Source organism: Syngnathus leptorhynchus, chromosome 20, assembly GCF_054491065.1.
Source record: "Syngnathus leptorhynchus isolate UIUO chromosome 20, UIUO_Slep, whole genome shotgun sequence".
Taxonomy (NCBI): Eukaryota; Metazoa; Chordata; class Actinopteri; order Syngnathiformes; family Syngnathidae; genus Syngnathus; species Syngnathus leptorhynchus.
In genome coordinates, this window is record NC_141214.1 from 3710869 (window position 1) to 3737908 (window position 27040).

The 27040-nt window shown below is 38.7% G+C and overlaps 3 protein-coding genes across 3 annotated transcripts; 1 reads left to right on the top strand and 2 right to left on the bottom strand.

Moving 5' to 3' along the window:
* Positions 1-153: 153 nt before the first annotated feature.
* Positions 154-3179, top strand: anxa14 (annexin A14). Its single transcript, XM_085900444.1, has 13 exons — positions 154-295; positions 362-405; positions 567-663; positions 730-818; positions 1100-1213; positions 1285-1375; positions 1471-1550; positions 1659-1697; positions 1770-1860; positions 1930-2025; positions 2091-2146; positions 2269-2376; positions 2604-3179. Exons 2-13 carry the CDS (start codon positions 379-381, stop codon positions 2661-2663), a joined length of 948 nt encoding a protein of 315 aa, XP_085756570.1. The 5' UTR covers positions 154-295; positions 362-378; the 3' UTR covers positions 2664-3179.
* Positions 2870-4567, bottom strand: LOC147040942 (uncharacterized). The gene is made up of 2 exons (XM_085900446.1): positions 4438-4567; positions 2870-3977 (listed from the first exon to the last, which is right to left on the bottom strand). Exons 1-2 carry the CDS (start codon positions 4483-4485, stop codon positions 3306-3308), a joined length of 720 nt encoding a protein of 239 aa, XP_085756572.1. The 5' UTR covers positions 4486-4567; the 3' UTR covers positions 2870-3305.
* Positions 4568-5451: 884 nt separating this feature from the next.
* Positions 5452-7851, bottom strand: LOC147040943 (uncharacterized). Its single transcript, XM_085901068.1, has 2 exons — positions 7742-7851; positions 5452-7077 (listed from the first exon to the last, which is right to left on the bottom strand). The coding sequence occupies exons 1-2, from the start codon at positions 7817-7819 to the stop codon at positions 6724-6726; spliced, it is 432 nt and encodes a 143-aa protein (XP_085757194.1). The 5' UTR covers positions 7820-7851; the 3' UTR covers positions 5452-6723.
* Between the last annotated feature and the right edge of the window lie 19189 nt (positions 7852-27040).

A 27040-nucleotide genomic window follows, 5' to 3' on the forward strand; every position in this document is an offset into this window, starting at 1 on the left:
TGTTTCTATGCTTTCACTATTTCAATAGCTGACTTTGTTTTTTTTTTTGAAGAAAATAACTAAGGTAGGTAAATCGATTGTAGATATGAGCAGGTACTAAAATAAATTAATCTGTACTATGCATTTAGTGGCAAGTCATAGAAAATGTGTAGAACTATAGTCCCAGGTGAGTGCTGGAGGTGTGGCAGGGTGGGACGAGGCTGATAACTTAAGGTTGTTTGAAGAAAAGAAAAAAAAAAAGTATTTCACTACTGCACAGCGCTGTAACAAACGGGGCCACTGGATTCTATCACAGGTAAAAAAACAAAAAAAATCCATCTTGTTTTTGTATGTCTAGGTTGATTTCTGTACTTCTTGTTAGGTATTTGAAACAACGCAATGGATCGAGAGTACTACAAGTCTCATGTAAGTACACATATTTTTTTCTTCAGTGCTTAATGTTCCTGGTTTTTTTTTAATATTATGTGAAAGTAAATTGTAATGATAACACTTTCCTTTCTATTCAAACTTTGAATCTAATAGTCATAACAACAAGCAGAATTCATGGTTGGATATTTGTCATGTAGAAAATGTCCTGGGGTACCCTTGGAACTGTGCGACCTTTCTCCGGTTTCCAACCACAAAGAGATGTCGTTCAGATCCAAAAAGCAATGGAGAAGAAAGGTGGGCTGTTACGTTGTATCATTTTGTTGCCCGACTAAAATTCCAACCATTGTATTGTTTCCGCAGATGCTACCCCTCTTGTCAGAATCCTAACAAATCGCAATAATGCTCAAAGGCAGCACATTGCCAAAGTATACAAAGACACAACAAAACAGGTAAAGAATAATGTGGAAATGTTTTAGTTCCAATGATACGGATGATGATCTCTCATTTGTAAATGTTTGCTGATCAAACACCGTTTAAATGTTTCCCGAACACACCTTTGTTTAGTGAGGGAGTTTCGTTTTTTGGTCGACAGGTTTTTGTTTTTCTGTTCAGAGTCTTTTTGTGGTCCTTACTTCTGTTATGTACCGCAAGGTACCAGTTTAAGTCCTATTTTATTTAATTCATGTTTAGATCTCATAATGACTTTTACTTTTTGATTTCTTTGATACAGAACCTAATAGCCGGCATGAAAAAAGTTCTGTCTGGAGATCTGGAAGCTCTCATGTTGGAACTGATGATGCCTCCCTTGCAACATGAGGCTTATCGCCTACAACAAGCCATGGCTGTGTGTTTTTGTTATTCCGCTCTTCCAAATATGTTCGACATTACACTTGGGACATTAAATTGTATGTTCAGGGTTTAGGCACAGACGAGAACACACTTCTGGAGATTCTGTGTACAAGATCAAGCAAAGAACTTCGGGACATCAGTGCTGCATATAAAGAAAGTAAGCACACAAGTCTTGCTTTGGGGATTATATCCACTAAATCAAAGTTATTGTTTTAAAATGAAAATTATGTTACTGCTTCATTTATTTTTCAGTATATAAAAAGGACCTGGAGAAGGAAGCCAAAGGAGAAACCAGTGGAGACTTTGCTAAACTCATAGTAGCTCTGCTCCATGTAAGTAGATTACTTATTACTGTTGCACAGCAGAACTAGACTTAAACAAAATGCATATCACGGAATTTATATATTTAGAAATTATTTTCTTTCATCCCACTCCATTAGAAAGAAGATGTCACAGGTTTTGTTCAAAAGGACATTGAGGTAAAAACAAAAAAATTAAATGTTACCCAGCCACATAAATCTAGATGATTTTGCGATACTACTTTCTGGCAGTCTCTATTGGCATCATTAAAGGAGAAAAAAGCTGATGCGGCACCTTGGATTGATATTCTCACATCGAGAGATTTAACTCATCTTAACAAAGGTGAGGTGAACAATGTAAACATATTTTTTTTTATTGTTTTGTGATAACTTATCATTGCGTTACTGACAGTTCTGATGGGACTGGAGCTGGAGAGTGGACACATGGTGATTCCAGCTCTGGAGAAAAAATTCTCCGGGGATATTCGTCTGGGTTTGACTGTTCTAGGTATTAGTTGTTATGGATAGGTGTCGGCAGTATATAATGTTGACAAGTTATTTGTGTCATAACAGTGGAGTGCATTCAAAATCCTGACGTGTACCTTGCCAAAAGATTAACTGGCATGAAGGTAAGCCTTTTTATTTTTTTTCCCCGATTAAATTACTTTCCACTTCCTCATTCGACTCTGTTTATTGTTGAGTGTCATGTGAAGAGGATTTGAGATACGGTTGACCTTCTGTTTTCTTCTAGGCACCAGTAGTGCATGGTATAATGGTGTCCCACAGTGAAGAAGATCTACTCAGTATCAGAGTGGCATTTCTTAAGATCACGAGAACTTCTCTCTACACGACCCTGCAGGTTGGTCACCGGTATGCATCAGGCTTAGTCTAGAATAATCTTGAAGCAGAAAGAGAGGTTATTGGCTGACATAAAAGAGAGGCGGGGTCTAAAATGACCAGAACTGAATATGAAATTCTCGTCAAAACGTTTTGTTGAAGTCTTGTTTTATTGAGCATGTATGGGTTAAATTGATATTTATATTTTTGATGGAATTTTGACAAGCATTCTATTTTCCCTCTCAACAGAAACATTTCAAAGGATATCATTTAGAAGCTCTGTTGGCCATCTGTCGATCTGAAGATTAAACAGAAGCAATATATTTGGTGATAGTTAAATAATTGTGTGCGATTGTTGAAAATTCAATCTATGTATGCCAGCAGATGTCAATTATTAAAAAAAAAATAATAATACACAATGGAGCAGTGTCTCTGTTTTAATTTCAATTCCTGTAAAGTTTAAAGGAAGTAAACAATCCATTCAACTTTTAAGAAATATTTTATTTCTCAGATTACTCATTGACCATTGAAGATTTTCTGACCACATTTTTCCCGTCCATTCTATTGTTTAGCCGTTATGGTTTGACAAGTGATGCTTTGATTCAATTTTATCCAGTGTGTAAAACTGTTACATTTTGGATGTAATAGTTTGGGGATATTGCAATTCACAACTATGCGAAAACAAAAAGAAAACACTGCGCAAATGTTATATATTTATAGACAGGAGGTTTTAAATAATTTCTAATATCATATCGAAACTCACATAAATGTAATCAGAATCTAAATTGTATAATCATCTTTGTACCACGAGTGCAATGAAATAGAGCAAACACAAACAAACAAAAAAATATGACCGAATGTGACACATTTAAAAACAAAATCAGCAATTATTTCCCCAAAAAAACATATGATTGAGTTTAATCATTTTGGCAAATTTTGCTTTTTCATTGTTCATGTGCAAACGACACTAAGAAAGAGTGAGACCCCGAGCAACAGCAGCGAACGTACTACTCCATTTCCTCGATTGTGCGTGGTTGTTTTGGTTGGCATTGTGGTTGAAGTCGTGGTGGTGGTGGTGGTGGTGGTGGTGGTGACAGTAGGCATTGTTGTTGCCGTGGAGGGAGGAGATTCGATGGTTGCCATAGAGGTCATGTCAGGAGGAGATTCAGTGGCTGCCATAGAGGTCATGCCAGTAGAAGGTTGGGTGGTTGCCTTGGAGGTCATGCCGGTAGAAGGTCGGGAGGTTGCCTTGGAGGTCATGCCGGTAGAAGGTCGGGAGGTTGCCATGGAGGTTATGCCGGTAGAAGGTCGGGTGGTTGCCATGGAGGTCGTGCCGGTAGAAGGTCGGGTGGTTGCCATGGAGGTCATGCCGGTGAAAGGTCGGGTGGTTGCCGCTGTCGCGACAGAAGATCCGGTGTTTGCCCTGGAGGTCGTGACAGACGTTCCGGCGTTTGCCATGGAAGTCGTGACAGAAGATCCGGTGTTTGTCATGGAGCTTGTCATGGAGCTCGTGGCAGAAACGGTGGAAAAGGTCACAGCTGATGTCATTGTAGCTGGAAAGGAGCTGGTTTGCGTTGGGGTCTTTGTGGTATTGGGTGTGGACTGAGTCATTGTGACTTGAACCTGTTCAACAATGAAGAACCATATTAGATAAAGAAAGAAAAGGTTTTTGATGACCTGTTATCCCGGATGTTTCTTAAGCCAACACTATATGGTTAACAGAGCTTAGAATTTAAAAACAAAAAAAGAGAAATGTTAATAATCATAATTTCTTACCAAAATACTGTAACATGTCTTTTTTTAATGAGTTATTGTTTAAATTGCTGTGTTATAAGCAACGTGGGACATAATGAATACAATTTCTTCATGTTGGCGTTTGCGTTCCGTAAGTACCAATGAAAGCAATTTTTACTATATTTTTTTTAGTTTCTATTCTTTATTTTAAATATAGTAACTATGTTCAAATCGTTCCATAATTCTAACTTTCTAGATGTTTTTCTTATTTTTTTTTGGCATAATAAAACTTCAATAAACAATATAATGTTACGTTGAAGCAGATAAACCATTTAAAAAAAAATCTTACCCTTGCCAGGAGTGCCACAACGCAAAATCCCACAACCAAATTCTTCATGATGTCAAGACGAGGTTCAATAGAGATGTCCCCAAAATGATCACTTCACAAAAAGTTCCAAACCTTCTTCAGTGCATCCACGTGCTCACTGACGGGACCTTGTCTGTTCTTCCTTTTATAGAAGAGTGTCATGGATCTGGATAGGAGTCAATTTATGGCTCACTTTTTATGCTCTGACCTTGGTTCCAGGAAGTTGTGTGGGGTGAGAGAGAATTTTGCTGATCAAATATTGCCTTTGATTATATTTGATGGAACATTCCATAAAAACAATTCCATCAAATTTTCTCTTTTGTTACCTGTGAAAATGATTACGATAAACATTCTACATAAATCTAATTGTGATGTATGATTTTATTTTTTGGGGGGGATGGGGGGGTGTTCCTTTTACAAATACTTTGTCCACTTATGGTGGATAAGTGACAGACTGGTTTTAATATGTCCTTGTCCCGCCCAATATAAGTTAGTGATAGCCTCAAGCTCAGTTTTTAAAAAGTACTAAGGTTTGAAAAATAAAAATAAATTGCGTACCAGACAGAAAATCATCTTACAAAAACTGTTTCCTCCAAAAAAGTTTCCTCTTCTTGTAATCAACAGTTTCATACTAAGCAACATATGAATATTTTTTTCCACTTTTATGTTCATTGTTCCTCCCTTTGTTGGAAGTAGCCCCTGGGCACTGTGCAAATCACACACACACACACAGACACAGACACACACACACACACACACACACACACACACACACACACACACACACACACACACACATTGCTCCACCGCTTCTGGTTGTGTCTGAAGAAATATGAACTAGTAGTGAACATCCCCTCTTTTGTTTGTTCTATCCGGGGAAAAAAAAAACAGAAGCCGTGTCAAATGTTTAAATATTACCCGATCAATATACAGATGACAAATGGCACCATTTGATACACATGGCGTGATTGAAACATTTTATTTTTTTTCCCCACAATTCCTTTCCTCTTCCTTGAAGGAAGTATACTGTTGTGTTTTTACAATCTTGGGAATTCATATCCGGTGACACATCAGAACATAAGCAGGAACAAATTGGACTATAATGCTTTCAGACATATTTATATTCAGATTTCCCCATTGGCTGACCTAGTTGTGATGGATGCATATTTAAAAAGAAATCATATTTGTTAATATTTCAACTCAACAGGGGCTTTAAAACTGTCACTTCGTTGTAGCATTCTAGTTGCCAAAGGTTTTCCAAAATGAAATCAAATATACAATATGCTAGCAAATACATTTTTTTATTTGCTAGATGGATATTTTTGTTACAGTTGTTCAAGATAAAGACAGCAGAAAATACCTTAAACTGACAAATTGTGCATTACTTGTCTTGTTCAAGAGGAAGCTCAAAGGCAAAATGCCCGAAAGGCAAACAATCCAACGAGCAGATCGGAGGAGGCGGACAGGTGACGTTGTGCGTTGGTTGTCGTGGAGACACCCATGGTGGTCACAGGTTGGGTTGTTGTGGTCATGCTATTAGAAACCAAAATGGTGGTGGTGTTGACGGTTTGATTAAAAGGCCAAGTTGAAAGAGAGTTTTCATTCGTGAATGGTGTTGTCGCTTGTAGAATGCTCTGTAGTAAAAAAGATCATAGAGGGAGGGAAACAAAGAAAAAAAATCTTACTATTACTTTAAATGTATTGAAATAATGTAAGCTTTTAAGTAGCAAGTGTTTTACCTGCACAAAGAAAAATTCCAGTAGAGCCAGTGAAAAGAAACCCGGCACAATATACTTCATATTGTAAAATGATTTCCTCTTGGATGAACTGTGAACATCTTTTCTGATCATTTGAAGTCTTCCTTTTGGCAGGTCATCCATTTTATTCTCCATCTTAGCAGTATTGATAAAAATGCTGCTCCCCAAAATTCCACTTGTTATCCTTTCTTAAGTCTTTCGGATTGTGAAGCCGATACCGCTTTTCGGAAGGCGGTTCTCCGTTCCCATTCGGGTCATGGACCACAAATGCAAAACTTTATTCCCACCCACCCTTGCAGGGAGCTTGCTCATAGATGCAAACAAAATATAATCCATCATAATAATACCAGTTGTAATACAAGCATGTTTATTTGTTTGAAGAAAGTAAAATATCCCACTCCAATATTTTAATCCTGCTGAGTAGAAATCCCCCCCTAAAATATCAAATTTCATTCCAATAAATATTTTTTGCAATATGAGGCCTCTACAAGAGTCCCGGTGGTCTCGCATTCTATGCGTTGCAGATTAAAATGGTGATTATGCACAACAGCATTGGACTGCAGAATTCAAACAAAGAATTTGTCCCTGCTTTTATTGTTGTGGTCGATGTTGAGGCTGGGGTGGTCGGACGTTGAGATGGTAACGGCTTTGGGGTGGAAGCTGTCGCTGTTTCGGAGGATGCCGCAGGATGCTCTGATGTGGGGATGATCGCTAAGGTGGACAAATGAGGTTGTGATGCTGCAGTGGATGCATCTCGCACGAGGTCACCGGCGGAGGAACGGCTGGGCGTGGTCGCCATCAACTGAGATGGACCGTCGTGCTCAGTCGGGGTTGTGCATGATGAACATGCGGTTACGCTTTGCCCCTGCAAAATACACATTGGTTTCATCGCTTGATTATTTGAAAGCGTTATTGAAAGTTGCAAAACGCTATTTAAATAATAATAAAAAAACGATTTTCAAATTAGCAGCTAATACCCTGCCGGCGATTGATCTGTTATTGTTCTCTCCGTGTCACTCAATTCGTGTCTGTGTGAAGGCATGAGATAAAAGGTGGCGGAATAATAATGAGTTTCTGTGTTCCAGAGGCAAATCATTCATGGTCACATCATGCAGAGGTCAAGCACCTGCTCTTCCTTTTGACGGCTAAAGGTATGAACACATGAATCACACTTTGCATATCGCACGGCGGAGAAAAACGCACACAGATACTTATTCTTTGCGCTATGTTATCGTTCTGAAATGTTATTTATTGCTTGAGAATATTATGAAATGGAATATGCTCTCTTAAATCATAAATTTGGAGGTGGAATCTTTGACTTAATAAAATTGAAGATCGTTTTGTGATTGATCTGTATCGAAATGACAGAGACTCTCCACGCTTTGCTTTTCAGACACAGATACTTATGAAATGACAAATATCATGTTAAATATTATTAATTAAAAATCATAATAAAATAATTTAAAACAACTATAGAAAAATAATAATAAATAATGGCTTTGCTATAAAAATGTGCAAAATGCTCTTACCTCAGTGGAGCTTGTGAACATGAAGATCAAGCATATGGAGAGGACAAACATTGTTGTTTTCTCCATTGTATATTTCATGGACTGTAAAGTCTGCCCTTCCAAACGTTGCGCTGGTCTTTTTATACCACCCTGTGGTGCACCGATACTGATAAGAGATATTTGTCAGGAGGCAGACCACAAGAGAAATATCTTGCTCTGCATTCTCCTACATTTTCAACATGGACAGAAAAGATATCAAAGTTGAAAGTTGCATGTTATAATTCAATAGGAGGAATTGTTATTGATTGTACAAATTTCAATGAGTGTTTTTTTTTATGACTCTGGAATTGTTTTTATTTTATTTTTATGAGAAGAGTTGAAAAACATATTTTGACTGCTGCCAAATATCACATGCTGGTATTAGTACTGTACATTTGGATAGTGATAAGATTCAAATTCCTCACAGTTTTGAAAGTGTTTACTTTTCACCAGACTCTTTCAACAAAACAGTGACCGAGGGAAACTGATATGATTAACCAGATCAACTGAAGAATGAATTTGGGAAAAACGAGAATGAATTGTTGGCGTAGGTTCAGCAACACAAAAGTATTTTGCTGTTTGAGTTTTGTCGTCAAGTGTGTAGGAATGTAATAGTGATCATAACAGCTTGCTTGTTTTCTTTCTTATAGAGTGGTGAGGAGCATACTTTACACACTTTATTTCATAAACAATGCACCAAAAACAGCAAAAATTAAATAATTACATACATACTGCTGATAAAAGTGATTTTACAAATAACTGTAAGGCTCACTATATTTTTAAGGTCAACAAAGGGCTGGATTTACCCATGAAAAATAGAGTTTACTTCCGAGAACCTGCTGAAGCGTGGCAGTAAGATCAACCTTTGATACCATGCAAAATATGAGCAGGCTCATGTTATTTATTAATGCAAAGAGGGGAAAAAGCTAAATGAAAATTGATACGGCAAACTTGAAATAAAACTTGACTTTTTTCAATTTATTGTCTGTAACCAGTAAAGAAAAGTGAAACAAAAGTTTGATTTTCAATTATTATTCCCATAAGAAAAATAGAATCCAGCACGCGAGACAAATGGAAAAAAATGGCTCAGTATTGGTTTGGAGTTCCCAGAAGTTGTCACCGACGGTTTTTTACTAACTGACCAGAGGACGGCGACAAAGTACACGCACAAACATTTGAAAAAAAATATTTCAATGTGTATTTCCTTTTTTTTTGTCCACTAGGTGGGGCCAAAAGACCTGGTTCCTACAACATGGATCAACTGGTGAAGATGCTCACCAGGACCAGAGCAGAACCGCATACCAGCAACACCTTTGGTTTGTGGTTTATTCTACAAGGCAACCTGAGAAGTGGGTGATATTTACTCCTCATTGCGCTTCATTTTGTTAAATATTAGTCAAATGTTTTTTGGGCTAACAACACTGTCATTGAGAAACAGGTCATGTGTGATGATGTTGTGCAGGACGTATCATGATATCACATGGCGATATCAGCCACAGATCGCCATGTGTGTGATATCTGTGATATCTGTTATCTAGTGAAAAAACTAGTGAGACAACTAGTGACCATTTTGGGTCATTCTGTGATATCTGTGATATCTGTTCTCACACAGATCACCGTGTGTGATATCTGTTATATCAGATTCTGTGATTTCTGTGATTTCTGTGATATCTGGGACATCTGCGATATCAATATCAGATATCTAGTGAAACAACTAGTGAGATAACTAGTGAGCATTTTGGGGCATTCTGTGATATCTGACACAGATCGCCATCTGTGATATCAGATATCTAGTGAGGGGCATTCTGTGATATCTGTCATATCCGTGATATCTGTGATATTTGATCTCACACAGATCACGCCGTGTGTCAAATCTGTGATATCAGATATCTAGTGAGACAACTAGTGAGATATCTTGGCACTTTTGTCACATTGAAAAGTGTCAGCTGTTTGCACGTTCTCACCTTCCCCCTTTGTATACCATTAGAAGTGACAGGTGAGGTGGGTGCATACGTAGCCACCTTGTGGTGTAATGTGACATTGCACATCAGCAGGTGCAGTACATGGTTGCTTCCATTTATGCCCAGGGAGGCCAGATTCGTCACATCCTTTAACTCCCGTCAATTGGATTAAGAAGCTCTCTTGCGGGACAACAATGACTCCCCATCTGTATTGAGTAACGTTGACATGCGCAGTAAACCGATCAGAGCAACAATCCCCCGTTGGCGCCCCGTTTCAACTGCACCAATTTATGACTTCCAGGTTGGGGAGAAGCCAAGAGCGATCCATTCAGTCCACAACAATCCATAGCCAATCTGATTGTGGGGCGCTCGCTCTCATCCATCTATCACTGCATTTGGAACGCATGAGCCAAGTAAGCCTCGTTGTGGAGTCCCTTTACCCCCCCCCCCACACACACACAGGATCAATAGAGCTCATTTTTTTCCCCCCCCGCAGCAGAAAGACACCTCTCCCATTGTGGGAAAACTGATGAGGGAGTAGCCACTTACACAGAGTAATGTATTTGATTTGTTGCAAGTTAGCAGAAATTGCTTGGTCACCTTCACTTTGCATCAAGAAGCCAATAAGAACCATGTTCTTGTTTACAGCACGTTTGTGAGAGTGGAGAGGGGGGGGCAGGGAGGAAAAAAAAAAAACTTGGCATCAAATGCATTCGTCAATTAAAGCGTCGCTCATGCTGTCATAAAGAAACGAAAAAGTCCCATAGCGGTATTTTGGCCGTGCGTCATTAATAAAGCAAGTCACTAGTTGCGGGAGTGATTACAACTGCATGAAAGCATCAGAGCTTGAAGTTGCTAACAACTCTATACTGAAATTAGCATTTAAATATTAGCCACATTGACATTAATTGGATTCATTTCCGATGATGCAGTAATACAAAATTTGAATGGCCTTCGACAGCTGGTGAGATGTTAATGCGAGGAAATAAAAGTAAACAATACGTTTGCCTCTGACTTGTGAACTTTCGCCTTTTTTAGAGATCATATCGAGGATCTGGAATTCAAGAACGATCCATTAGTCATCTATGGTCGTTTTTTTCCGAGACCTCATAGCAGACTTGCACGTTAGTGTTTTGCATATTTGTAATAATGAGAAGACGAGCGAGTTTTAGCATTCATGTGATGAGATTCCATACAGGCCGTAAAATATTCTCTCTCTGCTGTAAAGACATTTTTTGTTGGGGAAGGAGGGTCTGATTGACAAGGCTAAAACCTCAAATCCATTCATCATTCCAACTGCTTAAATAGAGCACTCAGAACTTTTTCTTTCACCTTTTTCCCCTCAAGGTGAACAAGCCTTTTTTTTCCCCCCTTTTCCCCTGGCCCTGGATAAAAGCGAGGAAAAAAAAATTGATTTGGACGATAGCTGCCAATTTTGTTAGCATTGTTGGCGAGCACACTTGAGCAGTCACATGCGTATCATTTCTCAGCCGAGGTTGTGCGTATGTGTGGCTGCAGAGGTCAGTGGATGCTGAAAGCAGATACATTTGTTGGGAGGGGGGGGGGGGGTTGACGTCCTGTCAAGAAGACGAGAGGGAGCCTTACTAAGAGGCAGCGCCCTGGACAGGGAGATGGATGGTAAATGCCATGTTGAACAAAGGCGGGTTCAAGAAAAAGGGGTAGAAAAAAAGTAAGACGCCTTGGGTAATGCACGTAATTGCTTCCTGTCTCAGAGTAAGATGAGAAAATGGATATAATTGTGTGTAATATGCATAGAGAAAGGATTAGTTCAAAAGCACTCTCATAAGAATGGAAGAAATTCTTTAAACTGGCCAGAAACAATCATATAAAAAAATAATGATTAAGGTACTTTTGGACTTGGATTTAAATGTAATGAAAGTTGAGACTCAAAGACATAGTCAATATTAAAAAAAAATATATCTTCTGACACTTCTGACTATTTTAGTGAGAAAGCCAAATGCAAAAAAAAAAAAATCACTACAAGTTTAAAAAATATTTGGATTATTTATATTTACATAAAATACACAACAAGTTTAAAAGTGAAAAAAAAATGGATTATTTATATTCACATTAAAAACACATTAGGAAAAAAAATACGGAAGTAGCAAAGGCATATTTAGGGTATATGACTCTGCCAAAAATGTGAAATCAATGCAACCATAAATTGTACATTTCCAGCAATTGTGCATGAAAATTCCTCCTGTACTTCCCAAGAATACGAAAAAGGATGCACTGATGCTGAAATCAACTCTGAGGGACAAACAGTCTGGGGAAGGTTAACCACTATCTTAGCAAAAAACTGCTGGATGGTAAAAGATAAAGTGGAGCCGGCCCACAGAGGATTTGAAAAAAATGAAAGAAGTAATCCTACTGTAATCCTCAAAGATCCCAGCATGCAAAGAAATGCTCATCCCATGTAATGATAGTTGATCCTTACAAAGGTCTGCTTTCTATCATACCAAAGAGAGGCCACATAAGAAAAGGTGAACTAGCCTTGGACCTGATTGGTAAAATGGGACTTGCAAAACATGCCAGATGAGAGATTTGATACTTGATACCTTCTGAATCCATTTCATTTTTTAACCACAGATTAACCTTGATCCCCGCATAATTTGGGATTATCCACTCAGTCACAAGTGCATATGGTGTGCTTTTCGGGGAAAGGGGGTGGCTGGTACTCAATTCCAACTAGCTGCTGACTTTTTACGTTTCATTGAAATAATGACGCAATACTCACCTGCACTGAATAATTGATCCTCAAAGCATAACAGCGAGTTAATTAGCGCATCAAGAGCCGAAGGTCGTCCCGGCTAGGCTCCTCCTCCCTCCCTGTTCGGTTTCATTAAGACGCAGCGAGGAGCGACTGGGATCCATCAATTCTAAACATGAAGCCTCCCATGTTAATACAGTTAATTGGCAATTTGATTAAAGTTCAAAATTGAATCGAGAAGTCGCCTATTCATCCTTTTCATTTCAGTTATATCAACCCCCCCCCCCCTACACTGCTCTCGGTGGGAAGTCTATTAATAAAAAGTCATAGGGGCTAATTTACTAACTTACTGACCCATTTAATAGCTCGCAGATGTGAATTGTCTTTTTGCAGATAGTTAAGACAAAAAATATTTGATAGGGTAAAATCATCATGTTTGAGAGTAGCCACGAATCAACCTCGTCGTCTATTTGTGGGTGTCTACGAGGCCCAGTTGTTCGTCGTACTCCTTCGTTATCATTTCACTTTCTTCTTAAAGTTGCGAGAGTTAGATATAAAGTGGAAGCTCACTGGAGAGCAAGTAATAAGTCGGAGCTTCCAGTTGTACTTGATGAGCGCAGGAGGCCCGACAGAAACGGTCAGGGTCAGTTTTAATTGAAAGGAAAAGCCTTCCCGAGCGAGCGAGCGGCGCCGGCGTGTTTGATGCGTTGGGCTTTTTAATGGCACGCAGGTAAGACAAAGTCAGGAGAGCGAGGGGAATAACGTTTTGTTCGCCGGGGCTAACCTTACGCCAGATTTGCAACGGCGAGGGCGATCGAAGCTGTTGCATTTTTCATCGGGAAGGCGGCGCAGGAATGCAAGCCTCGTCTGATACTTCAAATACCTTCACACTGGGAGGTGTGAATATTAATGGAGTAACTGGATGACTGTTTTCTCAAGTCATATTTTTTGGGGGGAAAAGGATATGAGCAGCGTTAATAATGCAGCCCGGACTCTAATGGTAGTCATCCGTAAGCAGCGAGAGATTTTTTGCAAGCTTGCCTGCATGTTTTACTAATCGTAGGATCCACTAAATTCTATGTGTGTGTGTGTGTGTGTGTGTGTGTGTGTGTGTGTGTGTGTGTGTGTGTGTGTGTGTGTGTGTGTGTGTGTGTGTGTGTGTGTGTGTGTGTGTGTGTGTGTGTGTGTGTGTGTGTGCGCGCCTTCTATTCAAACAGCACCTGTTCAGTAAGTGATGAGTCAACAGCGTGACGGGAAAGCAAGATCATGTCAAACGGGATGTTTACACGATGGATGCCTTCGAGCGTCGTCACTGGACCGGATGCGGGATATATCAGGGGCTTGTTGGGGGGGGGGGGGGGGGGGGCTGCTAAAAACATCTACTTCATAATCATAACATGACATGTAAAGTATTACAAGGGTTGAGTATGGCGGGCAAATTTTGATGATCCGCAATGAATAATGTAGCGTGAGGGCCAAGTTAATGCAACCAGCCAGCCACTCTCCATTTTAAGTCATCTACAATCAATTGCATATGATCTAATAAACTTGGAATGATCTTTTAAATTTAATTTAATCCCGCCTACTGCCCGATGACGGCTGGGATAGGCTCCAGCACGCCCGCGACCCCCGTGGGGACTAAGCGGTTCAGAAAATGAATGAATGAATGAATTTATTCTTAATTTTTATTTAAATGAATGCTGTGCTTAACAGCTATGGAAAATGAGGTCATATCTACTCTTTTGGGCATATTATAATATTTAGTATTAAATTCTTGCTGCATGTGAAAACAACTTTTTATCAAACTTGTGTGACCTGGAAGTCAACCTGTGCACAAAAATATCTTATTTCAAGTTTTTTTGTTTGTTTGATTCCACAGGTAAGCACATCGCCGCGCAGTAATAATCTATTTAGCTTTTGATAGATGACGGTCAATCTGCGAATAAAGAGCTACATCCCCTTTTTGCTGTGTCTCCTAATTAAAGGTTTGGAATTTAAAGAGGTAAATAATGATAGTACGATTGATCAACTTTGCCTTTTTGAGGTGGAGAGCGCCCCCGAGTTATCATTTCTCATTAGGTAATGGATAGTGATTGGTATGAAATGACTTCACCCCACTCGGCTGGCTGTCCATTAGCGTGTTAATCAACAGCATATGACTGCCAGGCTGCGGCGGATTCCCCTTGAAACAAATCACCCCGGCCCTCCCGAAAAGACAATTCTTCATTTGCATAATGAGGGCCAAAGGAGGCCAATGTTTGCTCATCATCAGAATGCATTTATGCACGGGATCGCCATGGCAATGCATGTCGCTTAATTCACACCTGCTCTTTTCTGGAATCGAAGCTAAGGTAGGTTTTTTTTTTTTTTTTTTTTTTATTCCAGCAAATGAGGACGTGATCAATTGGATCCATCAATTTTCTATACAGGTTAAAGGTCACAAGTGAGCTGGACCAATGAGTGGGGTTCTATCATGACAATATTGTTTGAATAAAAATTTTTAAAAAAGTATGATAGCCACTCCTGTTCATCACAATTTCACCTCAAGTACAAAATTGGCCGTGAGACATCCAAATGGCAGATTGTTTTGACCGAACAAGGACTCTGTGTTAAACACTAATAAGTACTCTTATCCATCTGTCACATAAACACAAGCCAGCTTTGAGAGAAGGTGGGATAAGGTCAAAACCAGAATGTCAGACATGTTTACCCACCGGAGACACAGATTGGCTGTTATTCATCACCAAAACAACAAAATATTCTCTTTTACCATTTTTTTTTTTTAGCTCACTCCTGCAGTTTAATTGTGTGAAAATAAAATGAAAAGAGAGGGAAAAGTCAAAGTGACGTTAGACAGTAAAGGTCAATTTTAATGAATGATGATAAATTGCTAACCTATACAGCAGATGAGCGCTTCCCCCGTGATTCATTTGGATTCCAATACAGAATGAAAAATCATGAAATATGAACTATAAGCGAGACCATAAGCGTTATGCAGTCCTATTATTATTTGATGAGAAAGAAAATAGTCTGCTAATAATAATAATATGACAAATGTTGTTTATTTGAGAGCGGCAGGTATCTCTCTGTTGGCCAATCAGCTTGAGACAAATATCATTCAGACTGGAGCTAAATTAATGAAGCAATCAAGGCTTGGGTGCACACTTCAGCTCCGATCATAACTAAACTTGGAATATGAACGCAGCATGAACACGCTCAACAAATTCATGCGCTTTAACGAAGAAATCAGTTCAGTGGACGCGTATTTCATTGAAGCTATGTTTGGGTTAAATGAAAACAAACCGAGTGGCTTCCATCTCCTCTCACTAATGGCCACTTTTGGCCAATCCAACGTGTGGCTGACATGTAAATAAAAATAATAACTGTATTTTGCTTTTCGTCACATGGTGACCTTTGACATACGCTTGCAATCCAAAGTATCATTTCAAGAATTTTCCACTCTCCGTTAAACTACATCTGTTCTCAACAACTTCAAATGTTAAGAGTGCTATTAAATAACAAAAGTGAACCAAAAACAATAAAACTACCCCAGGAAAGCTGATGAGCTTCATTTGTTAGAACGCATCAGTGAATGAAAACTATAATGACTTTTGCCGTAGCTATTACCAACATGTAATTGTGGTCATTTCGATGAGCACATTTAATGACTACGAATACATTCTGCTCTTGTATTAAAATACTGAACATCAATGTTTCCTGATCCAGATGCCTAGCAAAGTGATGATGACCACTCGACGGAATCCTTTATAAAAAGAAAAATTCACAGAATACATATTTGCTGAAAAATTCAATTCACTTAACCGAGATACATTCAAGTTATATGATCACATAATATGGTTTGAAATAAAAACTCATGTTGGTGAGCTACATAATAACATACATATGTAACCTTGCAAAAAAGACCACCTAACCCTAACCCTCACAGAAGAAACTCAAAACTGGAAAATAACTTGGTTCCTTCAATGACTTTATACTTGAGGTGTGGTTGACTTCATGTTACGCTTGAAATTCAAAGGTGATTGTGTCCAATCAAGTATTAGTAACCTTAACTGGAGGTTCAGTGCCCTTTAAGATCCACTTAATGCACTGGAGGGCTGCCGAACAAAGGAGCGAGAAGAGAAATTGGACAAGGTGCTTGAATTATGCCGCTGCCTCGTGGCGCACTGATAACCTTTCGGCTTATTATCCCAATTAGAGTACACAGCTGGAGGAGAAAATTAATCCTCCGCCGGGCCATTTTGTGTGCTTATTTACAGACGTGCGAGAATTGGAATGAGGGTAAACAGAGCCCTGATGATTGAGCCTTGTCTCTGCTAAATGGCTGCCGTTGTTTTAAGCGGACGTGCAATGCCGCCATTTTACCGCCATGGCATCTTTGAAGGGCTAATAAACAATATCCTGGAATGAGCATAAAGACAATTGAATGTGTTTGGATGATGACATAGATGATCATTCAAGTTAGAGACAACTGAGAGTGCTTTCAAGCTAACAGAAATTGCTACAGAAGAGGATGTGGAAACCTATCAAAATAAACTAACTATTGCTATCATCAAGAATTTTGTGATGGGCATTCCAGTTTGTTTAAGTGAACTGAATCTTTAGAATCAGTTCACTCAAAGCATTCGTTCGAACGAATCGTTCAACAAATCATCCCCCCCCACACACACACACAAAATGATCCTTTTTTTAATTTTTATATATTTTTTAATAAATCAAATTATAAAAAAACCATGGTCAAAGCTTCACAGAAAGTGAAAAGTGCCACACCCGCCCTCACCCCCACTTTCTGATTGGCTGGTTGATCTGTGACGTCACTCGGACACTCCATTAGGGACACCGCCATTTTCAGGTGTACCTAATCACAGGCCACTTCATTAGGGAAAAATCATGGTCAAAGCTTAAATGAAAGTGAAAAGTGCCACACCCAAACAACCCCCCACTTTCTGATTGGCTGGTTGAGCTGTGACGTCACACGGACACAGGTGTACCTAATTATTTCATTAGGGAAAAAGTTTAAGTGAAAGTGAAAAGTGCCACACCCGCCCTCACCCCCACTTTCTGATTGGCTGGTTGATCTGTGACGACACTCGGACACTCCATTAGGTACACCGCCATTTTCAGGTGTACCTAATCACAGGCCACTTCATTAGGGAAAAATCATGGTCAAAATTTAAATGAAAGTGAAAAGTGCCACACCCAAACAACCCCCCACTTTCTGATTGGCTGGTTGATCGGTGACGTCATTCGGACACTCTATTAGGTACACCGCCATTTTTAGGTGTACCTAATCACAGGCCACTTCATTAGGGAAAAATCATGGTCAAAATTTAAATGAAAGTGAAAAGTGCCACACCCAAACAACCCCCCACTTTCTGATTGGCTGGTTGATCTGTGACGTCATTGGGACACTCCATTAGGTACACCGCCATTTTCAGGTGTACCTAATAACTTTATGCATTTTTTTTGTACGTGTCAAGAATGTGTATTTGACTACTTGCTCTTTATTTTGGGGGACACCAACACTTATTACACAACTTAAAACATATATTGTCATATAATGTCAGATTCTTATGTTTTCATGCCCAAAAAAATAAAAACAAGGAATAAAACACCAGATAAATTTTAACATAAATGTTTATTAAAATAATAATAACAAAAGTACATTTCAAACCAGCCATCTGATGTGAAATTGCAGTAGATATATTGGACAACAATATTTAGGGCTTATATATGCATACACATTCACATTCACTATAAGTGTTATAAAATAAAGATTACCCAAAAAGAAGCATAATCTTCCCATTTTTGCATAATGGTGCATCCCTTCATGCAATAAAGTTAGCTTGGAGAAAACGTGCATAAAAGAAGTGGTCTTTCTTTCCTTGGCAAATCGTAAATCTACATTCTGGTTTACATAATTCACTTGAGAAAGTGATTCGTTCACTCTCGTTCACTGAAAAGATTCGTTCTTTTAAACGAATCATTCACTCACGAGCCAACACTACAAAAACAAAAAGGGCTCAAGGATTGACCCTTGAGGGACTTCATGTCCTTTTATTCAATCAGACTCAAAACCTCCAATGGTAAGAAAATAACACAATATGTAGAAGTCACTTTAATTGATGATTTAAACTCTAAAAATACTTTGAACATAACATTCGGGTCAATCGCCAAGCAACAACAGATGAAACACAAAGAATGCGTTTTGAATTCATTTTGTTTGTCAAGTAAGAGATGGAACGTGTCCGCATCAGCCAAGAGCATAAGCAGTGCTTTCCTTCAGCCATAATGTGGTTTTCCTCTCCACTATTGTAATTTTCCTCCCCAGGGGCCAAGGTTGTTCCACACGAGCTGGTTCTCTAATAACCAAGCCAAGCCTCCCAGTGAAAAACCCATTAAGGTCAAGTCATGCATAGTTGATTGAACATCTTGTCTGCTGGTCTGCTAAGGAGAGTCTAAGAATATCACATTAATAAGAGGCAAAAAAAAAATTATGATGATAGAACTGCAGATGTTCTTTGTGGAATATATATTTTTTGCCTCATTATTGCATATCAGTCTGCCCTGTGTCAGGGTTTATTTTGTTGATTTGGGGCAAAAGTAGGGATTTGGAACCCAAATCCTTACTTTTTTATTAAATGCCCTATTTGTGAAGTGTTTTATTTTTATGGCCTAGAAATGTAATTTTTGAAAATATCTCAAAATCTATCATAAGGGGAGGTCCATTTAAAAATGAAACTGTCAATGAAAGTAACCTGCAGTGGTCCAGATACCAAGCCAGCCTCCGCGCTGTTCTCCTTGCTCCATTAGTTCCATCACATCCATCCCATCGAGCCTCACGTAAGAAGAGCGAACCAAGGACGTCACACTCTGATTTCGTGGCTGTTTTGTGTGCGTGTATGTGAGGTAGCGGCTCACCTAGCAAATGACGCAGCCATGCGTGAAATCATCTCTGCTCAGCTCTGGAGGGCCCTACATGGATTTTTAATGATGAGGCCATATCTTTTTTTTTTTTCCATTACATGCCAAATATAGTCAATGACTCCATTCTTTTTAATACATTTTTAACAATAAGGAATTGACTCGGTCTAATGAGATGTACTCACACGTAGGCGCACGAGTTAACAACGGAGGTGGCCCTTTGCATTTGTAATTTAACTAATGAATAAAAATGTTCAATAAATCACAGATTTAATACAAGCATAATTCAAGTTGTTGTTGTTTTGTAGCCTTTCAAAAAGCATGTTCATTATGACCCTCACACAGAAGCACAGTCATTACCGCTAATCATATGTCTGTGTGAGAACAAAAACACAGTTAAAGCATTATAACTGGTTTTGTTTGTCATTAGAAAAGCGTTCAAATGTTCAAACCAAGACATGTTCACGTCAAGGATTAAGATTGGTGTGATCAGTCATTTAAGAACAGCTTTTGGTTGAAACGTATGAATAATGCAAAGGTCGACTAGCCATCCGTTTAGTCTTTGTATAGGTTTAATGATCAAAAACAAAAAACTGCGGAGGATTGTCCTCCTTTCGGAACGTTTCGAGAGAGCGTGGTCGGGGATTAATTATTCATAAAGTGAAGCTGCGGTCTGTTTGCAACACAGCATTACTGCGCACAATGGATTGTGTTGAAGACATGATCAGGAAAAATAATGTTCTTTTATACCTATAATAGTTTGATTTTTTTTTTGTCATTTGCCAAATGATGACATCATAACCTTGTTTAAAATATAAATGTTTAACATTAGCTAATAAGTTTAAGATACCGAGCCGTTTTCAAATCCTACACCGATGAATTATGCACAATTTTATAATAAGAATTATTAAATTGTTAATTTATTTTAAACACTTATGAGTACATTTTTATCCACATTTCTTAGCTTTTTTTTTCTTTTTGTTTTGTTTACTGCAGCCCTCAAAGTTGATACGCATTAAAGCAATTTATAATGTCAGAAATGAGTTAATTAATAAACTATGTATGCTTCTATGATTTTAAAGGGGTTTCAGTAAAATGACAATAGCATCACTTTCATACAAATCCTGTCACGCTTTCAGGTGATTGCTCTATTGCTACTCCCAATATGACAGCCAAGGTTATCTGAAGCAAACAAAATGCATTATTTGAGCCAATTATTATTTTCATTCATGCAGTTCTGCTTTTCCTGGTAGCTGGCGAAAATTGAAACAGATGAAATGCCTTGTCGGTGTGAAATAAAAGCAAAATGACTTGATATCATCTTTGCTATTATATTGTTGAATAATAATGCTAGTGGGATTTGGTAGCGAGAAAGTGCTAATTTAAAAGTGTGCGCTGAGGTGAGACTTTACATGCAAATAAATGTCATCAGGAGTCGCAGAGCGGTCCCATCTGCTCGGCTCGCTGGGCAAACTCGTGGCGCAAGTTGGAGAATGTAACGCCAAAGGGGGGAACCAATCAAATTAATCACTCGCTTCTCAATCCTGCTGGGAACCATTCATGAATAGCAAAAGCAGTATTTAGAATTTGCTGTAGTACTTATCTTTAGAGGCGGTGATCAAAGATTCAGATTTTTTTAATATATTTTTATTTTTAATGGGCTGCAATTCAGATGTCAAGAAGCAAGAATATTTTGTCATTGTTACACCTTTAACCTCTCAAAAGAAAAAGACGTGAGCTTTACATTTCCCGCTAACAACTCAATAGAGATCTATCATATGCAAATGTGACCTTTATTTAAGTAGCCTTTGCGTCCAAGTCATTTAGGACCATTTTGTGTCTCTAGAGCTCGGACTTAAGAGGGTCATATAAAATTCATTGAGGGTCCGATTATTCTTAATAGCCTAAAGACAATAGTCATTCTCAGATGTTGATATTTGCTGGGAAGCAGACGAAAAGAGTATTCAATCTTAAGACCCCCAAAATATTTTTAATCAATTAAAACTTTTTTTTTTTTGCTCCATAAGATTTTTTGGGGGTCTGTAAAATGCCTTAACTTGACTAAATACAGCAATAAAAAGCTCTATTTATTTTGCAAAGTTTACAAGCTGGCAGACAGATTTTGGATGCCATGTGATTCATCACGACGGCTTTGGCAGGTCTTCGGTGGTTTGAGACACAAAGCCTGATGTTTGTATCACTGACTGGAGTGTCAAAGCTATTTGTCACGGCTCTTTGTCGTAGCCGTCTTTTCTTGCGTCGCCACAATAAACGACGGCGACGAAAGCCTCCGGCGCTTCATCAAATGATTTGTTCCCTCGGCTCAACTTTGGGTTATTTCTCTTTGTCACACAGAAAAATCTAACACTTTGCAATAGGAAAAAATAAAGATATGTACTAACGCAGCAGCTGTCTAATTTAAATACGTTAATGGGCAAAATTCGCATTCAGTGTCAAGGTATTCTTTTTCGTCGTCTTTATCAGTCTTTCTCAGATTCTCGTTCCTGAAAATGAATTCTCTTTGTTGACATCCACATGGGAAATCAACGGCCAAGTTTAGGTTTTATTTATTTATTTCGTTTCGGATTGAACATGCATTGCCCTGGTTCATTTTCTGCACCAGTTAGAATTTCGGGATGCCTTGTGCGTACGAGGGCCGGGCGATACGACCTCAAGATTATTTTCCTTTTTTTTTTTTTTTCCAGAACTTTAAAAACAGCTTGGCTGCATTAATAAGTACCTTTTCTTTAAAAATTAGTTTTGTGTGATATTAGCCTCAGCAGGCAGCTCGCCAACTGTCCAGTGACAGCAAAAATCTGCGGCGTTAATTTTAACAGCTAGCCGGCATTTAGCGCTTAATGAGCCGCACGTTTGGCCCTCGGGAGACCAAACAGGCCGTAAACAGAGTTTGCATTGGACGCCTGTGTTCTTCATGTGACTGCAAACATGACTCCTAATGAATGTTCATCTGGTAGATACTGAAAAATGATTTGAAACAAGTGACAATCTGTTCCTGGTGTACCTCACAGGTGGATTTTGACTGCTTGCTATTCTTGTAATACAAAATGTCTATTAACGGACTCACTTGGCAGACCTCTGATTAAAATGTCAACTCCGACAAGTCAAAACCTCGCCGTGACCTCCTCGTATTTGAATTAATGAGCTATTTAGATTGAGGTTTTTTTGTTTTTTTTCTTCCCCCGGCTTTGCCCACAGCAGTGGTGTGATTATCCAAAGCTGCGGAGTACATTTATGTCTATTAATTTTCATGTGACACTAAGTAGGCAGACTCATATTCGGTCAGCGGTCACATGCGGTGTGGAACCTCAATACTCACTTTGAGCTGATGGTGACATTTGTGAGCAAGTAGTAATTATCTTGCAGCGTGTGTTTCTTTTTGTAGAGTTAATATCAGGTTCATTGTTTTACTTGACTGTAAAAAATTCCAGAAAAGTTCACGCAAACACCTTGGCCTGAATCTTATTTTAATCTGGAATGACGCCAGCGGTTCTTTGGCCAAGCTGAAGGTGAACAACAAGTATAGTTTAGTCTTCTCTGCCAGCCTCATCAATATTCACTCTTTGCAACCTCGTGCTGCACCATCCGCGGCGGGTCGCAACTTCACAACTCGCCGCCATATTTTACTTTGACGACAACTTGTGTTGCAAAACAGCTGCTCTTGCCGCTGAGAAAGCTAATGACGTTGTCTGGGCTGATTGATTGGGAATGTAAAAATCCCATAATAATGTGATTTGGAAATTGCTTGTGATTAATTTAAGGGGTGATGAGAAATAAAGTGAGATGGTGAGAGGGCATGTTCGAAATCAGACAATGTGTAATTAATGAGCTTCTAAATTTAGACACTCATTTTGTAAAAGATTCCACATTGTAATGTATGTGAAGAACATTGATCAACATTAGCGATAGCATATGTGAAGTACTAAGTAAAACTGCCATTGTTTGATTAGGATTATTTCTCTTTATGCACTCTCAACTCTAAAGTGGCCACCCGGGGATGCAGAAAGCATGCAAAAATAGCTCCCCAGCACAAACCAAATTTCCATATTGATCTAGCCTCCTGTTTTTTTTTTTTTCATGGAGTACAGCTAAATCGCACATGGAATAATTAAGACTTGGGTGGAGAACACCAGCATGAAGTCAGATTTTAGTTTCCATTAGTGCACATGACAAGTCTTGCATGCTCGAGGTTATTAAGAAAAATATATATATTGGCGTTGGCAGGTGAGTGATATGGAGTGATTCTCTAATTAGACCTTTTGTAACCTGAGCACATAATTACCGGGTGCACAAGCTGACGGGCACTCAAGCATGAGGTAACATATGCAAATTGTGTGGGAACTTTTTGAAAAGTTGAATGAAATGAATAGTGACAACTTTCATTGCAGATGGGATTATTACCTTTGCTTTGTCTTCTATGGTGGCAGTGAACTCAATTTTTTGGTTTTGGGCACAAGGTTGGAACGGATTAATGACATTCTGAGTCATTTCAATGGGGAAAGAGGATTTGGGATACAATGGCTGACTATTTTATTGCAAGGCTTCAAATTTGAAAAATTCTCTAGATTTTTGTCAAACTAGTAAGACTTATTTTATTCACAAAGTAAAAAATGCACAATTTAAAAATAAAATAAAACATCTTGGATTTACTTCATGCAACAACTCATTTGAAGGAAAACCTTTTTTTTCTTTTTCTTATTTAACAAGTGCAGTTATAAAATGCAGTTCAGGATGAAGAAAATGTTTTCAAATGGAGTATAATGAAGTGTGAAAATTCCCCACTGAGACCCAGTGATGGTTATGAAAGATGACATTCCTCGCAAATGTAAACATTCAATGTAAAATCGATTCAAATGGAGGTCACACGGCGAAAAAAAGTCATCATCTGGTAAATAGCATCAGCTGCTATTTGGCAACCTTTGCGCCTAAGCACACATTTTACATAAAAGAGGCCACACGGGCTAATAATTTATCGATGGAAATCACTACAACCAACGAAACTTTAATACGAATAATATGTACCACACATTTTGAATATTTCCAGCAAAGAAATGCATTTCGATTCGATTCCCGGAACAAGCCCACGGCTGCATTGTTGACAATCTGCGAGAAGTCTTATCGTGTGCTTTATTTCACACTTGGCTTGCTATATTCTTCACTGAGTGGAACACCTCCTACTCATCAGAGCTCGGCGCCGGCTACGAGAACGTTATGCAAATCTTTCCTTGGAGTGCGAGAAGAGGGCAGGCGTACAGTACACTCCACCAGAATCTTCACTCACTCTTTGAAATAGTTCTCTTTTCAAAATGTAAAAAGGGCGGAGAGCGCCCCGACGGGGTGAAATATAGATCGGAAAAAATATCACCATAGCAACAAGATACGGCTTAGATAGATTTCATGTTGAGTTGGTATTTTTTTTTTTTGTTCAGGGTCAGGTTAGCCTGTTTTTAAATTGAGTTCAGATTTAGACAAAATTAGACAAAAACAAAAAAGTTACACAAGTTGTTAATTAGTAGAAACTAAGAACAGATATTAAAATCAGACCTCCGGTAATTCTCGGAAGTCACATTGACGGAGTCAGCAGAACGGCTTTAAATCTCACCTTCTAATTGAGCCATCTACATTCTAATGCTGCTGACTGCATAATAAGGAATGGAAGCAAGATATCATCTGCACCTCGCTGCTAAACTTAAAAAGGAAACGTTCGGTGAACTCGGCTGAACTTTTGCTGATTGCTGACAGACTGGCGGAACTAGTGAGCTTCTGGTCTTTTTCAATGAGTTTGTCTCAAATGCTGGTAAAGTTTTAACTGGGTTCAAAAAGTTATTTTCAGCACTTTTTTTCAACATATATTGTCGATGACTGAGTCAAATAGTGGCCACAGAAAGAAGTTGAGGATATCATATGAAGGTTAGCTATTAATTCACCTCTCCCCAAGGGATGCGACTGCCAAGGTCGTTCGGCACCACGGCGTTGAGGACTTCTCACCTCGGAAAGCAAATGAGCAGCGTGTCATCTTACACGGGAACGCTGTCGCTTTTATTTTCACACGAGCACTGAAATTCAAAGAGGCCGCAATAAAGTATTGCTAAAATGTACCTACTCCGAAACAAAGATAACCCTTTTGGCAAAACAGACTATTTAATTGGATTTCTAAGAAGGAAAATAAATCATTGCTGGGAAACAGTTTGCGCCCGCAATTAAAAATCAAAACAATTAAAAGAAGAGTAAGCACACAATAAGGAAAATGAGGGTCAGCCTTACGCATTTTATTCATTTAGACTCTGAGTAGTCCAATCAATGGCGCAGCAGCTCATTTTTGACTCAAAATAAAATCACAGCTGCAAATTCAAATTAGAAATGGGCTCTTTGTTGTTGTCACATGATCATTGCAGGTAACCTCAATGTGCCGTGCTGTGACGTCGCTGGTCATTAAACTGATTTGTCAACACGTTTCTAATGTGTTGAGTTGAAAAGTTGTCAGGCCGTTTGGCGGGAGAGGCCACGGGCGACGTCGAAGCACACGTCTCCTCAATCGGACTGATGAGCGGTTGCGCTCTGACAATTTGCATTCCACACATGGCGGAAGGGCTCGATTGACTCGAAGCTAGAAATTTGTCAAGTCAAACTGAAGGAACTCAAAACTTCGAGACAATACTGCAAAGAAATCCTGTCAAGCTAATAACATTTAAAGACGTCTGATTCCTTCTTAAAGGTCAAAGGTCATACTTATTACTCCCTATTTTGTTTGACTTCCGGTTTAAAACGTGTTGCTAAAAATAAAGATAACCGCAGTCAAATGTAATAATATAAATTCATTTGATTAAATTATACATTTTAAATACCTTCCGCAGTTAGAATGGCTCTCTGAGGGAAATTAACACAAAAATGAGTTTGACTCATTCAAAAGCCTTACAAAGCAACTCGCAAGACATTTACTGTAATTTATCACACGCAAGTCGCATAATTGATCAGATTGTCCGTGGCTCGCTTTAATATAAAGTGTCAGTTTTTTTAAATGAGAGATTTTACGCACTGGCCTCAGTCCTCTCGTGAGACCTTCTCGGCTTTGGAGGGTCCCAAGGAGCCAATTGCGCTATGCAAAAAGCGCCACCTGCGCATCCCGACAAACAAGACAATTTGCCGCTCTGTCGTTTGTCTTTGTCATCGTCTTCCAAAGGAGGGCTGGCGGGATTAAACGGGCCTTATTTGTCATCAGTGACAAATGGAATGGATGCAGTCCCGCGGTCACATGGCCAACTTGGATAAAGTCAAAGCAAACAAGGAATACACAATGATATGCATATTAATAAGCCATGACAGCGAGCCGTGTTCTATGTCAGTGTCAATAAAAAGGCCCAAAATAACTGATTCCAATGTAAAATTCAACATTTCGAATGATTTTTTTTGGAGCCGTAATGCAAACTGGAAAAACATGCAACTTTGGGTGACCTTTAATTAAAAACCAATTTACAAATAAAAAAATCAATACAAAAATAAAATGAATACATAAATAAAATAAATAAATTAATAATAAAAATAAAAAAATAAAATAAAATAAGATTAAAAAAAAACATTAAAAACATTGAAAACAATACAATAAAATAAATTCTACAATGACCGCCCTAA

Coding starts and splice junctions, on each gene's coding strand:
- anxa14 (XM_085900444.1), top strand. CDS start 379: ATGGATCGAGAGTACTACAAGTCTCAT. Junction 664..729: donor AAAAGCAATGGAGAAGAAAG/GTGGGCTGTTAC, acceptor TTGTTTCCGCAG/ATGCTACCCCTCTTGTCAGA. Junction 1,551..1,658: donor TCATAGTAGCTCTGCTCCAT/GTAAGTAGATTA, acceptor CCACTCCATTAG/AAAGAAGATGTCACAGGTTT.
- LOC147040942 (XM_085900446.1), bottom strand. CDS start 4,485: ATGAAGAATTTGGTTGTGGGATTTTGCGTTGTGGCACTCCTGGCAAGG. Junction 3,978..4,437: donor TTGTGGCACTCCTGGCAAGG/GTAAGATTTTTT, acceptor ATTGTTGAACAG/GTTCAAGTCACAATGACTCA.
- LOC147040943 (XM_085901068.1), bottom strand. CDS start 7,819: ATGAAATATACAATGGAGAAAACAACAATGTTTGTCCTCTCCATATGC. Junction 7,078..7,741: donor TGTTCACAAGCTCCACTGAG/GTAAGAGCATTT, acceptor TGTATTTTGCAG/GGGCAAAGCGTAACCGCATG.